At 46.9% G+C, this 13,884-nt stretch overlaps 1 protein-coding gene across 1 annotated transcript; it reads right to left on the bottom strand.

Moving 5' to 3' along the window:
- Positions 1–214: 214 nt before the first annotated feature.
- LOC118774846 (ubiquitin-conjugating enzyme E2 D2) lies at positions 215–13,423 on the bottom strand. The gene is made up of 7 exons (XM_036524391.1): positions 13,145–13,423; positions 6,506–6,569; positions 3,025–3,056; positions 2,853–2,930; positions 1,993–2,098; positions 708–801; positions 215–486 (listed from the first exon to the last, which is right to left on the bottom strand). Exons 1-7 carry the CDS (start codon positions 13,166–13,168, stop codon positions 441–443), a joined length of 444 nt encoding a protein of 147 aa, XP_036380284.1. The 5' UTR covers positions 13,169–13,423; the 3' UTR covers positions 215–440.
- Between the last annotated feature and the right edge of the window lie 461 nt (positions 13,424–13,884).

Below are 13,884 nucleotides of genomic sequence, written 5' to 3'. Positions count from 1 at the left end.
ACATAAAAGTCCTCAGTTTTTCCTGGAATATTACCCGGATTTTAAAACGACAAGGAATGCCTTTAGATTCATAAACATGATGGCAACCGGGCGTAATGAGGGCGGGTCCTGTGTCAGGGGCAGAAAGACAGGTGTGTGCGTGCATGCTTGTGTGTGTGTCTGTAAGTGTGTGTGTGTGTGTGTGTGTGTGTGTGGGCGTGTGCGTGTAGGTGAGTGGGGGGGGGGGGGGGGGGGGGGGGGGTCGTCTATGATCGCAGTCTGAAATATGTACAACATGTCAGCCGGGCGGGGTTCGGGGGAACAAGTGCAGTGGGGAGAGGAGGCGTGGCTCAAAGAAAGCACTCCAATGGAAACCAATGAGATTTTTTTCCCTCTTTTCTGGCGAAGCTCCCCCTCGCCATAGATGCAGAGGTGATTTCTCCATCGTTCACGATCTCCAGCTACATTGCATACTTTTGTGTCCATTCCCGAGCTATTCTGTTGTACCTGGAAAGGGAGAAGAAAAAGATATGCTCACACACATACATGGACACAAAACTAGAAAAGATAACAGTGGAAAAGGGGGTATAATGATCCAGCTTTACAGAAGAATAGGGCTATAATGAGCCAGCCTGGTTCCAGCTCTACAGGGGAGTCCACCCTACAATTCCAGTGCTAATGGGTGTTTAGGCACATGAACTGTGGGCGCACAGTCCAGCGTGACTCACTTTTCCCTGTCTGTCTTGTAGATGCGGGCGATCTCAGGCACTAAGGGGTCGTCAGGGTTCGGGTCACATAGCAGTGAGCAGATGGAGAGGAGAACTGGAAGAGAGAGAGAGAGAGAGAGAGAGAGAGAGAGAGAGAGAGAGAGAGAGAGAGAGAGAGAGAGAGAGAGAGAGAGAGAGAGAGAGAGAGAGAGAGAGAGAGAGAGAGAGAGAGAGAGAGAGTCAGACGGCCAGATCACGACACACACTCTCAACACATTCTGCATCTGCAGAGGGACTTACATCAGTTACAATGTTATCCATTTATACAGCTGGATATTTTACTGAGGAAATCTGGGGTTGAGTACCTTGTCTAAGGGTACAACAGCAGTGCCGCAGCAGGGAATCGAGCCGGCAACCTTTTGGTCACAAGTCCTGCTCCTTAACCACTACGCTACACTGCCGCCCCTGATATATGTAAGAGCATACAGCAACAGGCCTGGCACTGCAGTCCCTATGGTATTTGCACGGCGTCACCGCAACCAGCACTGAGCTCTCCGCAATGGATGTGAGAGAACAGTGTTCTGCATTTGGTGAATCACGAAAACAAAAATGCCACAATACTGTTCCTCACCATTGGCTCCGCGTAACAGGGGTGAAAAAGCAGTCACACCGCAGCCTGTAACGGGACTGACTCCGGAGACCTCAGATTTTACACTGGGGGGGTTACGCCGGATATGAGCACTGATCTGAGACTCCAGCTGATCAGCAGAGTCACTGATCATGGGCTGTGTCTAACCCACAATCCAACCACTGTCCCAACAGCTGGTCACACCGGGTCTCGAGTTTGCCACATTACCGAAATTACCCACGTTTCAGAGCAGAGTCTTCCGATGTATGGATCTGGATGCTGTTAAAATCTCAGATGCGAGTAGAGGCTGCTGTGGCAATTTTTAATTCTCTTTACAAGCAAATCATCACAGCAGGGATGTACATCAGCACCAGCAACACCACCTCCGTTTATAGCCCAGTGTACGCTGCACTCATTAACACAATCACAGCAAAGCGGAGCTCCTCTGATGCTGCTACACTGCTCCCCGTTACCCACTCCATCTCGCTGTCTGCAGTAACTCACTGTAATGCACTCTGTAACACTGCCTTTGCTAAGAGCTGTCACGTATGATTCTTACCCATTTCCATACCTCATTCTTAATACACCCTAAAAGTTTCACACTGCGTAGCGCCGTGTGCCCACAGCAGTGCGTAGCAGAGCGCGTAGCCCGCCACGCGCCCGCAGCAGAGCGCGTACCTTTGGAGATGGTGAGGGCGGGGGACCACTGTGACCTCAGGATGTCCAGGCAGATGCTGCCGTTACTGTTGATGTTGGGGTGGTAGATTCGCGTGGTGAACGCAACCTTGGGCCAAAGGGAGGGGTGAAGGAGGGGGACACAGCAAAGACGGGAGGAAGGGAACAAAGGGTGGTTAACAGCAGAGCTAAACCGTGTCACCCGAAACACTGGGACTGTTCACACAGGGGAATGAACCTACGCACACTCACCTGAGCACGCACACTCACCTGAGCACGCACACACTGACCTGAGCACGCACACACTGACCTGAGCACGCACACACTGACCTGAGCACGCACACACTCACCTGAGCATGTACACGCACGCACGTACACACACACACGTGCACACACACACGTACACACACGTACACACACACACACACACACACACACGCACGTACACACACACACACACGCACACACACACGCACACACGCGTACACACACACACGCGTACACACGCGTACACACGCGTACACACGCGTACACACGCGTACACACACACGTACACACACACGTACACACACACGTACACACACACGTACACACACACGTACACACACATACACGTACATACATACACGTACACACACACACACGTACATACATACACTCCTGCAGACTTAATTAAGTGGCTATATCCTAAAAAAGGGATTCCTTCAGATCAAAGGAGATGCATGAATGGACACACTGGTAACAGAGCTCTAACACTCTGGTATTTGTGGCTCTTTCCTGGAAGCTGTAAGCAAAGTGGCTCCACATTCTCCCGCACTGTAGCACATGCTTGGCCCCGGCTCACTGACGGCTCAGAGACTCACCTTTGGCGGTTTGAAGGGATAGTCTGTGGGGAAGTGGATGGTCAAGAAGAACACACCGCCCTGGTAAGGACTGTCATTCTGTCAAAACAGCAGCGAAAGGGCGCGATTACATCATCAGCAAGGGACAGACACACGCAGGCACACCGGAGACGGGAGACGGGAACATACTTACCGGTCCCATTATTGTGGCTTGCCAGTGAAACACTGTAGAGAGACAGAGAGAGAGAAAAGGGTCAAACTCAGCTCGGGAACAGCAACTGCTAAAACAGGGGGACCACCAGGGCCTCCCAGGGCCTCGACACCTGACCAGCAGGACCCCACGCTGGGGGCCAAATTTCGATCAGGTTGGGCTTTGGTAAGGTTACCTATTATTTTAATTTATTATTCATTTCCATGAAATTAGCAAGAATAAAAGAAATATACATTTGGTTAAATTGCTTCATACATTTCATGCCTGTGTGACATTATTTTGCACTGGGGGGAAAAGGGGATACCAACGCTTTACCAGTGCAGGGAGAGCTCTTACTGAGTGAGCTGTCAGTGATTCATATCCGTATGGGTTAGCCATTTCCAGAGCCTCACTGCAGTGCAGTTTCAAAGGGGCAGGTGGGTTTCCCCCCCCCAGCTTCTCTGTGGTTGTCTCTCTCCTTCATTCACAAACATCTCACATTAACAATGTCACCGGACCACACAGGTAAACCTTAAATGATTTCCGGTTCAGGACAGGAAACGTAAAGAAAGCACATCATTCTTGGGTTTCCTCCAGGTTTAAAATTTATACATCTATGCTCTCCAACATACACACTCAGGGGCGCGACAGAATATTCCAGTATTCAAAGGGGTCCACCTGTGAGTTCAAAAACAAAATACCTTTGTCATGTGTTTATTGATTAAAAAAAATCTGAAAATTCCAGAGTTTTGTTCTTTTTAATAAATATTAATGAGTGAGAGGCAGACAGATATTCCATTTGTGCTGTCGATCTCCCCGTCTGGGAGTGAGACTGAGAGCAGAGCTCTCTGCCGTGACTCATTCACACGGCAGGAAGCGGAGTTTCTCACAATGCTTGGGGGGGGGGGTGCAGGGGCTCTCTGCATATCCATTATACAATTAATACAAACGCACATCTCTCACACACTGTCAGCTCTTTCCGCCAACCTCTCTCAGACCTGTCATACAGGATTCATGACATTATAGAGCTCACAGTCCTGGCGTCCTAAAAATCACAAGGGAGACTGACGGCACACTGCATGCTGGGATACCCATGCTGGGATACCCAGGTGAGACTGGTCGCAGGACAATGGGAGGGTTACCTCAGCGCACCCCTCCCCATGGCCGAGCTGACGCTTTCAGCCAAACGGCTTTCGTTTGGTGCGGCAGCCTCTATGATCAGATTTCCAGCGCAGTGCTTCCAGGGGGAGTTTACCTCGTTATGCAACAAACACATACTGTTCATACCTGAGACAGCCCTGACGCGGCGCTCACAGCAGAGCCCAGTGTCACTGCTGCCCGCGTACAGCACTTCCTCTCCACGTTTACACACGCAGGAAGCGCTGACTGCCCGCTCCCCTCGGAAAGAGCGCGCATCTGCATTTATCCCACGGGGACCCTGTCACCTGTCACCTGTCACAGCCTCAGGTGAGACACCTGCCCATCCACTTCCTCAGGAAGGCCAATCAGATCGGCTCCTGCCCACCCACACTAACCCCACAGACACACACTGAGCAAGATGCACCGAACTGAAGGGCCATTTGAAGGTGTGTGCAGTACCACATTCAGAGGCAGATCTCACGAACCGCAACCAGCACGAGCGACTCACACCAGCAGCTGAATATAACTCTTCTGCTGCTTTGCACACAGAAACAGAGAACCCGGGCAGGCGGCCTGATTAACGAAGGAAAAACAGCACAACCAGGTGCCGCACAGGCCCCCTTCATACACTCACCAGGACTGCCTCAACCGGAGCTGCCTCTGATCTCAGCTGATGGAGAGAACGAGGAACTGAGCCGATGCGGATGAGGGAAGAGGCAGGGGACACCCAGGGAGCCGGGAATGAGCATCTCACTTTGGGAGGAAATAACGCTTAGAATCCCTAACCGATTTCCGGCTCATTTTCTACAGTAAAAGTTTAGCTTCACAGGAGTACAAAATGACACCCAGCAGAGCCGGTGCAGTGAGTGAAGAGCATGATGCTGACAACATTCTGCCACCGCAGCGAGGAAAAAGCGGATTAAACCCAACATGAACTTTACGGCTTAGACACGTTTTATTTCCGAGGTCCCTGTCGACCTGGGCCAGGCCACGGCTGACTGATTACTGGCACTGAAATAACACTGAAGTCTCTCAAACAAGAAATCTGTTAGCCTGAAAGTAGTGAATGAAAGCATTTGGCTTTCTTTGCGAATTCACATTGGCTGATTTTTCCCTCGTCACTTTAGCTAGCAAATGTTAGGGAAACCCTGTAACTGACGGTTAATACGACAGCCAGTATTACCAAGATGGCCGCACTGACCATAGTTTTTAATGGAACACGATTAGGGACCCACACTGACAAGCTAATAGTAAATTAATCTAGCTACCTAATAAAGGTTACACTCATTCCACGCTGGTGGAAATATTGTACAGTTACCCTAAATGAAAAAAAAAAAAAAACCTTGTTTTTGCATCTAAACAATTAACAATACAGTCTTCCAAATATGCTTCAGATGCAGACTTTGCTTCTGGATAAGATGCAAACAAATATGGTGCCACTGATGGAGAGTCATCCGAGTATCAATTATGAAAACAATTCCACTCCTTACAGGGCCATAAGGCGTTTCTTCAGCTGCTCATCCATCTCTTTAGAAGGCGAGGTGATTTCCTCACCAGCGCCAGCATCGCCCCGCCACCTGCACCATGTGTCCAGCCAGACAGCCCTGGCAAGCAACAATCTCTGCACAGCTCTGCCGTCTGGATACACACTTCTGCTCAACCACACCCCTTTCTCAGCGTCCAACCGCTGGTTATGCGCAGAACGACAGATGTCGCTCTCTCTGCGGAGTGGAACTGAGAGCGGGGTAGCCTTCGTGACGAGGGATCAAGGCCCATCGAAATTCTACACAGAACACCCGGCCGGCTGTCTTTTCTCCGCTTTCATTCCCCCCTGCAGAGGAATATTCCGCACTCATCCCCGGCACCAAGCAACTCGACCTGCACACCGAGAGCCTCACAGGTGAGCCGGCTTATTCAAAACCTCCCTTAAAAGCCTCGGACCACAACTCGTGTTCACTTCTTGGCCTTTGAACTTGATGCGTTTTTGTTTCCCCTCAGTGGGTATTTGTCAGGGTTTTTGTTACAGCCCAATTTCCTCTGAACCTCACTGGCCCCAGTAGCTGTTACAGAGTACGCATCTGGATCTAACCATCTCCCAGACACACACTGTAACGCCATACTTCATGAGCAACGTGATAAAGCCGTTACAGTAACGTGTGATGTTCCATTTTTAAGAAGCACAACAAAGGTAAAGAAGACTAATGACTGGGATGAGTAAGAAAAGAAAAACGGGGGATGGAACACACAGTCTTCCCGGAACAGAACCCGACACCACACTGTTAAAAGATGCTCCTCCATCGCTGGGGGCAACCATTCAGCCAATCAGCCGCTGCCGGAAACTTACTGTCATCTCCTACTGGACCTGCAGAGCACTGGGCTGGAGGGTCACGTGCCAAATCGTTCAACTCCTGAGAGCAAAGAGAGACAGAGAGAGAGAGAGACACAGAGAGAGACAGAGAGAGAGAGACAGAGAGAGAGAGAGAGAGAGAGAGAATGCGTCATTTCATGACAAGCAGTTTCTACCTCCACCTTTCTCACCAGTGGGCTTGCCAAGATCCAAAGTTCATTTCTGAACATACGAGATTCCCTTAAAGGTATGTTGAGCTCCCTGTTTAAGAAAAGATCTTAATAGCCAACTTGAAAAGTCTTGGACTGACATAGCAGGGTATGCACTGTTTACACAGCAAGCTGAAATCCAACTGGTTTCTTCTGCACTCCAAATATGAACCAAACTGAACCCCTTAAATTCCATTAGTCATCAAGATTCCTAACACGTCTTTATTTACCAGAAGAGTCTTTCAACAGCATTCCTTTCCCCATTGTAAACTTCACTCGAGGTATTCTGAGTAAGTCTTTTCTGTAGCTCTGTGATGAAGACATTTTGTGTGCGATAATCACATGGTCCAACAGAGTGATCCAAACTAACAGTCAAACGACAGTGGCGTGATTACAGAGCACTCGCTTCTGATGAAAATAAATGGAATAAACATCACGTTCTGCCAGCCTAATTCAGAACTGATTCCGCTCACTTGCTCACGTGGTAAGCGTGGGGCGGTTAGAGGGTTCCAGGTAGATCAAGTGTCACGTGACACTGCAGTGGTAGGGAGGCAGAGTCTTTTCTGACATAAAGTGGACAGGTAATATACTCCAGTGACAGGTTTTTAACCACTGATGGCATGTACAGTATTGCTCTAAAGCCTACCACTGCCCCATGCATAAAAACATAACAGAAACAATGGCCACTTGTGTTCTTTTCCCCCTCAACTCACTGTATTTCTGTTTTCTCAGTCTTTGTCCTGTTTACCACTCTTAATTAATATTAATTAATAAATATTTAATTAATATTACACCCCCCCCCCCCAGCTTCTAACATCAGAATGTATTTAGATATAATTGCACACAACAACCGTGGCACATTCTGTAATAAATGCAAAAACAAACATTTAAGTATAATTATACAGTCCCCTGCTGGCAAGGAGATCCTCACCCAGCTGAGTAAAATAAAGGGTTAGTTCTAAAACTGCCGTACACCCGGGATAAAGAAATAAGACAATAAACTCGCACATGGTCACATGGGCAAGACTGCCAAGCTACAGAGGGGCCATTTGCACATGCAGTTGCAAGCGTTCAGTAAGTCTGTACATGCTGTGATTATGGGATTTATCACAGTGAGGCCCTGCTGTAAAGCATTTTTACTCATCCACTTCTCACACTTCTGGGAACAGCACATAATTCCTCTCCACATGCACACACTGGCGGCTTTGTTCTCCAGACTGACATCACTCTCCCATCACTTCCGTTTAGACCTGTGAGTGAGAACTACGTTACCCAGCATCCTATCTGGCAGCCTGTCCGTGAGCTTAATATTTGAAGGATTCGAAAATAAACCAAATAGGGATGTTTCAGAGAATTTAAGGCTACTAAGTGTAACTCTCAATTACATTTTTCTTATCGATAACCACTGCATGTGAATGTTTTCCACTTTGTAAATTGTCAAAATAGCCACTCACATTCCTGTTTCCTCAAGACATCTACACAACTGAACATTAACTTTCATAAGCAGGTGGTTGTGCAACAACTTTTGCAGTGATTTCATTTTACACTTTTCTCCCTTTTGGAAATGCCATCGGCATCCCATGAGGCTCACCTCCCATAAACACCCTGTACAGCAGCACTGAGCAGTGGCCAATGCAATCCTTCGATCCACTCGCCTCCAACCAATGACTGTTCTCCACTCTACAAGTCCCACAGTGCACCACTGCGGCCCACACGCCGAATGAAGGATAGGCACATCTCCGCTGTGCTCGTCCCTGTGAAAAGGGGACTCTAGCTGACAAAACACACTTGACCTTGGCAGAACGAAGCCAAATGTCTGTTGCCACCACAGACTTCCGAGTTGTTAGCAAACGGCACAGCTGAAGGCTGGAAGCCAGGTCTAGGCCGTAGGTCTCGGAACAAGTTCTTTAACCGGCTGAGCCACTGGGGAGCCTGCTGGTTCTGCAATCCTGACCGTCAGAAACCTGGTGAGAATGACAGTGACAACAGTCACTGCTATTCTGAGCGGGACACTGAGACCAAGCCCAAAAACACCCAGAGAGGAGGCTTCTGAATGCTTCTGAAACCCCCGGTTCCCAGGCTGCCGACTTCAGACACGAAGCTGGTATTTATTCCACCGCGCCTCTTGGCCCGCTCCAGAGACCTGCGCACAACACTGTCTGAGCTTCACCTCTCTTAGCGCTAACATTTTCAAGCACTACATCATCACAGTCAGTCCAAAGCTAAAGGGTGGTCCGTGAGCACATTCTGAAAAACCAAACCCAACACTACAGACACGCTTCTGATCTCAAGCTGAAGTAGCAACGTGCTGGCTTGCCTACGACGTTGACTTGACGGATGTAGTTACTCCTGCTTTTAATTTTCACCATCTGATTTTTTTCAGTCGAACACGCAATACCTGATTTATATTCACACTGGACTGATGGACTTCATTAATTCAGTTCATTCATTTGATTTTACTATGTTTGAGTTATTCAACTTTGGAATGAAGTTTATCAAGTTCATAAAGTTTACTGGACAGAAGTGGACAACTGAGTTTGTAAAAAACACACAGGCTGCTGCAATCATAAGGTTAAGGTTAGATGTTAAACCCATTTTAAGAAAGAACACAGAATGTATTCATTATTTAAGTCATAATGAATGCGTCTACGCGGTACATCATTCAGTTCAAGAGCCCATTAAAACACCATCTTGCCCTCAACAGTTTATGTTGAATTAAAATATCAATGAACAAACTCAGATGGTTATTTTTTTAAATATGCCTAACTGGAATATACTAAGCATAAATTGATCCAATTCAATAAACCCAGGCCTCTTACAGACCTCATTATGCTGTTACTCGAGAGAAGTGAGCATGAGAATTGTGTGCTGGACACTACAGTAACACACTTAGCTTTTGCTTCACCTACATCGCTCCCCAGTGGTGGAACGAACTCCCTGTCTCGCTACGGACAGCTTCTTCACCCCATTCCTTCAGACGGGGCCTGAAGACGCACCTCTTCAGACTCTACCTGGACTGACCCAGCACACAACTGCTGCCCCCCCGCCCATCAGTGCTGTCGTAAATTGCTGTGCTTTTTAAATTGTGCTTTTTAAATTGTTTCTTGTTGCCGCCTTTACCCTGACGCTCATTGCGCCGTTTGAAGTTGTCGAAGTCCGCCGTTTGAAAGTGTATCGTTTTAGTTGCCCTATAGGATGTAATTGTACAAATCTAATAGTACTGTGTCCTCAAACAGACCTTGCTCTCAGCTGAGAACTCTCTCATTGTGGAACTGTACACATCCTGTCCCCGTACTGTCGCTATACTTGCTGTATGCACTTTTGTAAGTCGCTTTGGATAAAAGCGTCTGCTAAATAAATAAATGTAAATGTAAATGTAACATGTCCGACCAAGTAATTCTTTGCCGGCCATCAGTTCCGACCATTTTTAACTGGCCAGTGCACTTCACACGGTTTGCACAACTGCACACAGAGGACAGTGAGACACGAAGGGGTCTGTTAACTTGCTTGGCGCTCTGAGAGGCAGGCAGGGCAAGGCTGCTGCTGGCTGAGGTTAATTTAAATAACCTGGGTACCGTTCTGCTCCACCTGATCAAAACAAACTGCAGACGCAGCAACACGAAAAAACCAGAGCGTAGTGTGGTTCAATACTGAGCTTCTTTAGGGCAACAGTCTTCTACCGTTATAAATACACACAGGATCTAATTTGGCTCCAAAAACTGACACGATGAAAAACTACCCTCAGACTTTCACCATACCAATGAGCTCTTTCCTCTTAACGGTGAAAGACTCGCACCTGCAGGTCAGTCTGTCCCCTCTGGGGCTGTCCGACTCGCTCGCTGCCCAAAACTCGCTCTGATCTCTCAGAGAGAGACCGTAACTGGGCAAAGCCTTCCATGCGTCTGTGACGGCGAGCTGCGCCTTGCATTAAATCATGCGGCGAGCGCTCGGCCGCATGCTGCGCGCAGTGTTTTGTCTGGCGCTCACCTCTCGGAGCGATGACGTTTCTCGCGGCCCTGATATTTCCATTTCACTCTTAACTGATGTGGAGCCTCAGGTCTTCCAGCTATGGCAGTATCACAGACTGTATCTTTGAAAATAAAGCTGGCCTCTCACTTCTGGTTTCAGCTTTAAAACCAAATTCCTCACAAACCATGAAACACAAGTTGCAAACAGATATATACTGTTACATTTTGACATTATGCCCCTGTGCACAGTTTTACCCAACAGTTACACCATGCTTTGCCCAAGAAATAATTTCACCACATTCCATTTCCTTAACACATTTAAATGTTTTATATTGTATGTTCTTACACTTCACTACATTAACGTCATACATCAAGCTTCTCTTAAGGATTATGGCTAAATAGCAAATATCAAGGAATACTAACAAATATTTCATGAGGAACTACAATTTAAACAGCACTTAGAGGGGGAAATACTGCATATTTCTTCAAATTGAGATTGTGTGGCCGATAGAGGTATAGAGCTCTTTAATAAGCCTCCATTACGCCTATCCTAACACTCCCAACAATTTCTCAGGTTCAAGATCAAATCAACAAGCCTACTGATAAATAATCCTATCACAAAGTAGAAATGACTGGACAGCACCTCAAGTCATCTTTTTTGTGTGCTACACACAATTTGTTTAAATATAATGCGGCATGACGGACAATAATTGAGTAAGAGCTTCCATTCCATGTCCACAGGACCTTATTTAGCTCCATACACTAAAACGATGAAAAACTGCTGATGAACTACTACACTATTTATAACACACTATACTATAATTTACTATGTACTATACATAATTTGTTTAAAAACGAAACAGCTGGACGAGCAATGATCGAGCGAGAGCCTCCGTGTCCATTGCAATTTAATACATAATTAGTTTAGCTCTGAAATATAATTATTAATGATCAGTTTTGCGTTATGGTAGCATTAATGTAATATGTTTAGAGCTGCATAGTTATTGAAGTGTGGTGTGATTGCCACAGGTACACGCAACTACACATAAGGCATGGGACTTTAAGTAAATGCTAGCTTCCGATTTGTCGGGAAAATAAGATCTAGCTTCCTGAATTGCTTCCAACAGTAAACTGCTGCCTGCGTTTTGACAATCCCAAACAGCTACTGTATAGGTAACCAGACTAAACCCCCGATCCTAAGCATGGAGACTACAGCCAACTGGACTAACTAGCCAGCCAGCCTGCAGTCCACATCGCCACACTGCGAGTTTGCGATCAAACAGCATGCCAAGAAGCTACTTCAGCTGATTAACCTGCTGATGTGAATATTATTAGCTGGTCGGCCAGCTGTGCAATAAATCAGACGTATTGTGTCTCCTAAGAGAGCGCAGATAGCTATCCACCTAGCTAGCCATGTTCACACACAGTCATCCAGGGCTTGCTAACCATTTTCATCCGCTTCAACCGATCACACTGTCGGCCTAAACCAGGGAGCTGAACTAGGTTTGTGTTTAGCTGACCTATTCAAACTGTTTTCTTTGTTTAAGCTATTGGATAGGTGAAAGTGACCCGATACATCAAATGGGCTACTAGACTGCAGTGCTTAACAGAAATATCGCCTATTTTCTCCCGTATTTCGAGCGAATTTAACACAAGGCCCCGGTTAGCTTTGCTAGCTTCATAGCCGACACTGCAGGGACCCGCATCCGAAGCTATCAACAGGAAGAGCAACTTGACGCTAGTTGAGCGTGTAACGGCTGGTCAGACTAACTTCAGGAAAACAAAACATTAACTTGGACTATCCCACCCAGTAATGCAGACAGATTAATTAGCTACAGCCCAGCAGGCTGACTAGCTCCGGCGAATTTACACTTGTTTTCGACATGTGCTCTTGTGTTAACGAGGCTAGCTGCTAGCGCTGTGAACAGCAGTAACATTAGCTAGCTAGACGAGGGAGCAACTATTAACATTATCGTTTCAGAACATCGCTAGTTTGTTTCCAAAATGACTAGTTATTATACATCAAAGACAAAAGGTCAATATTAATGATGCAAACATACAGCTAGCTAAAGGTTTTTGAAAATGTCGGGCAAGCTAGTTAGCAAACGTTATTAGTCGAGTAAGAGTATACCATGATGATTGAGATTCACGATGATAGCGACGATGTTAGACATAAGATATAAATGCATACATCATACATATGTCAAACAAGGGCTGCCGTGTTGTTTTTGGCGTTTTCCTTTACTGTCAGAGTTAGCTTAGCTTCAACGTTAGCGAAAGCCTGACTTTGGTAACGATCCCGCCATCTGGTCTTACATTTCAAACAAAATCGATGGCTAGCTCACAAGGAACTAACGGATGAAATTATCGTTTATGATTTTATGTGTATAGCAGGCTTCCCGGTTCGGTATATGGTGCGAAGGCCCCGCTACCGTTAAACGGTTTTCCCACTTCCTTACCTTGTGAATTCTTTTCAGAGCCATTGTTTGTGCTTGTTGTGCCGCTGTCACCGAAAAACGTGGGGTTTTTACACCGTTAAAATGGCGGTTCCTTTTCGCCCTCCGCCGATTTCTTTCCCTGAGGACAAATAATAAGTCAATCTAAAGCGTAATTAGCTGCGATCTATCGGAGAAGACGGGGGGACCGGGGTGTGTGGTTTTTTTAAGGCGATACTGAGTGGAGCTGAACCCGGGTTCTTCCTCTTGCCGCTGCGGCTAACCGCATCACTCACTCCGACTACCCTTCCGCTTCTGAGCACATCCGCCAACGCGTTCAAATGCTTTACAGCAGGACAAGCGCAACCGACGCCATGACAACTCTCCGGGGAGACAGACCAAGGCTAGTTAAGCGAAGCCAGTTAGAGCCAAAATGTCCGAATCGCTGCTCAGTTTCATCACACCTCCGTAAGAACGTCAGAAACGGATACCGTTCGCGAGATAAAATTGTAAGGGTGGTAAATAGACGCAGTTATACCAGACTTTCACTTATTGGCCCTTAAATGAGTGGGACAGAATCTAAACATTTTCATATTATCGTCGAGTTGGATTACATACAAATTACCCGGTGGAGAGGAAGTTTGCGACAGAGAAGGAGGCGGAGTGATACATAGCAAATTGTCTCCTGTTATGAGGTAACCTGTTATCGCGAGATTTCCCACTTACCGATCAGGAAATGTTCATTCCGGTAATAGTCGGATTCG

The sequence above is a fragment of the Megalops cyprinoides genome, chromosome 3 (assembly GCF_013368585.1).
Source record: "Megalops cyprinoides isolate fMegCyp1 chromosome 3, fMegCyp1.pri, whole genome shotgun sequence".
Classification (NCBI taxonomy): domain Eukaryota; kingdom Metazoa; phylum Chordata; class Actinopteri; order Elopiformes; family Megalopidae; genus Megalops; species Megalops cyprinoides.
The sequence above is the reverse complement of the archived record's forward strand: the minus strand, read 5'-3'. Positions and strand labels throughout refer to the sequence as shown.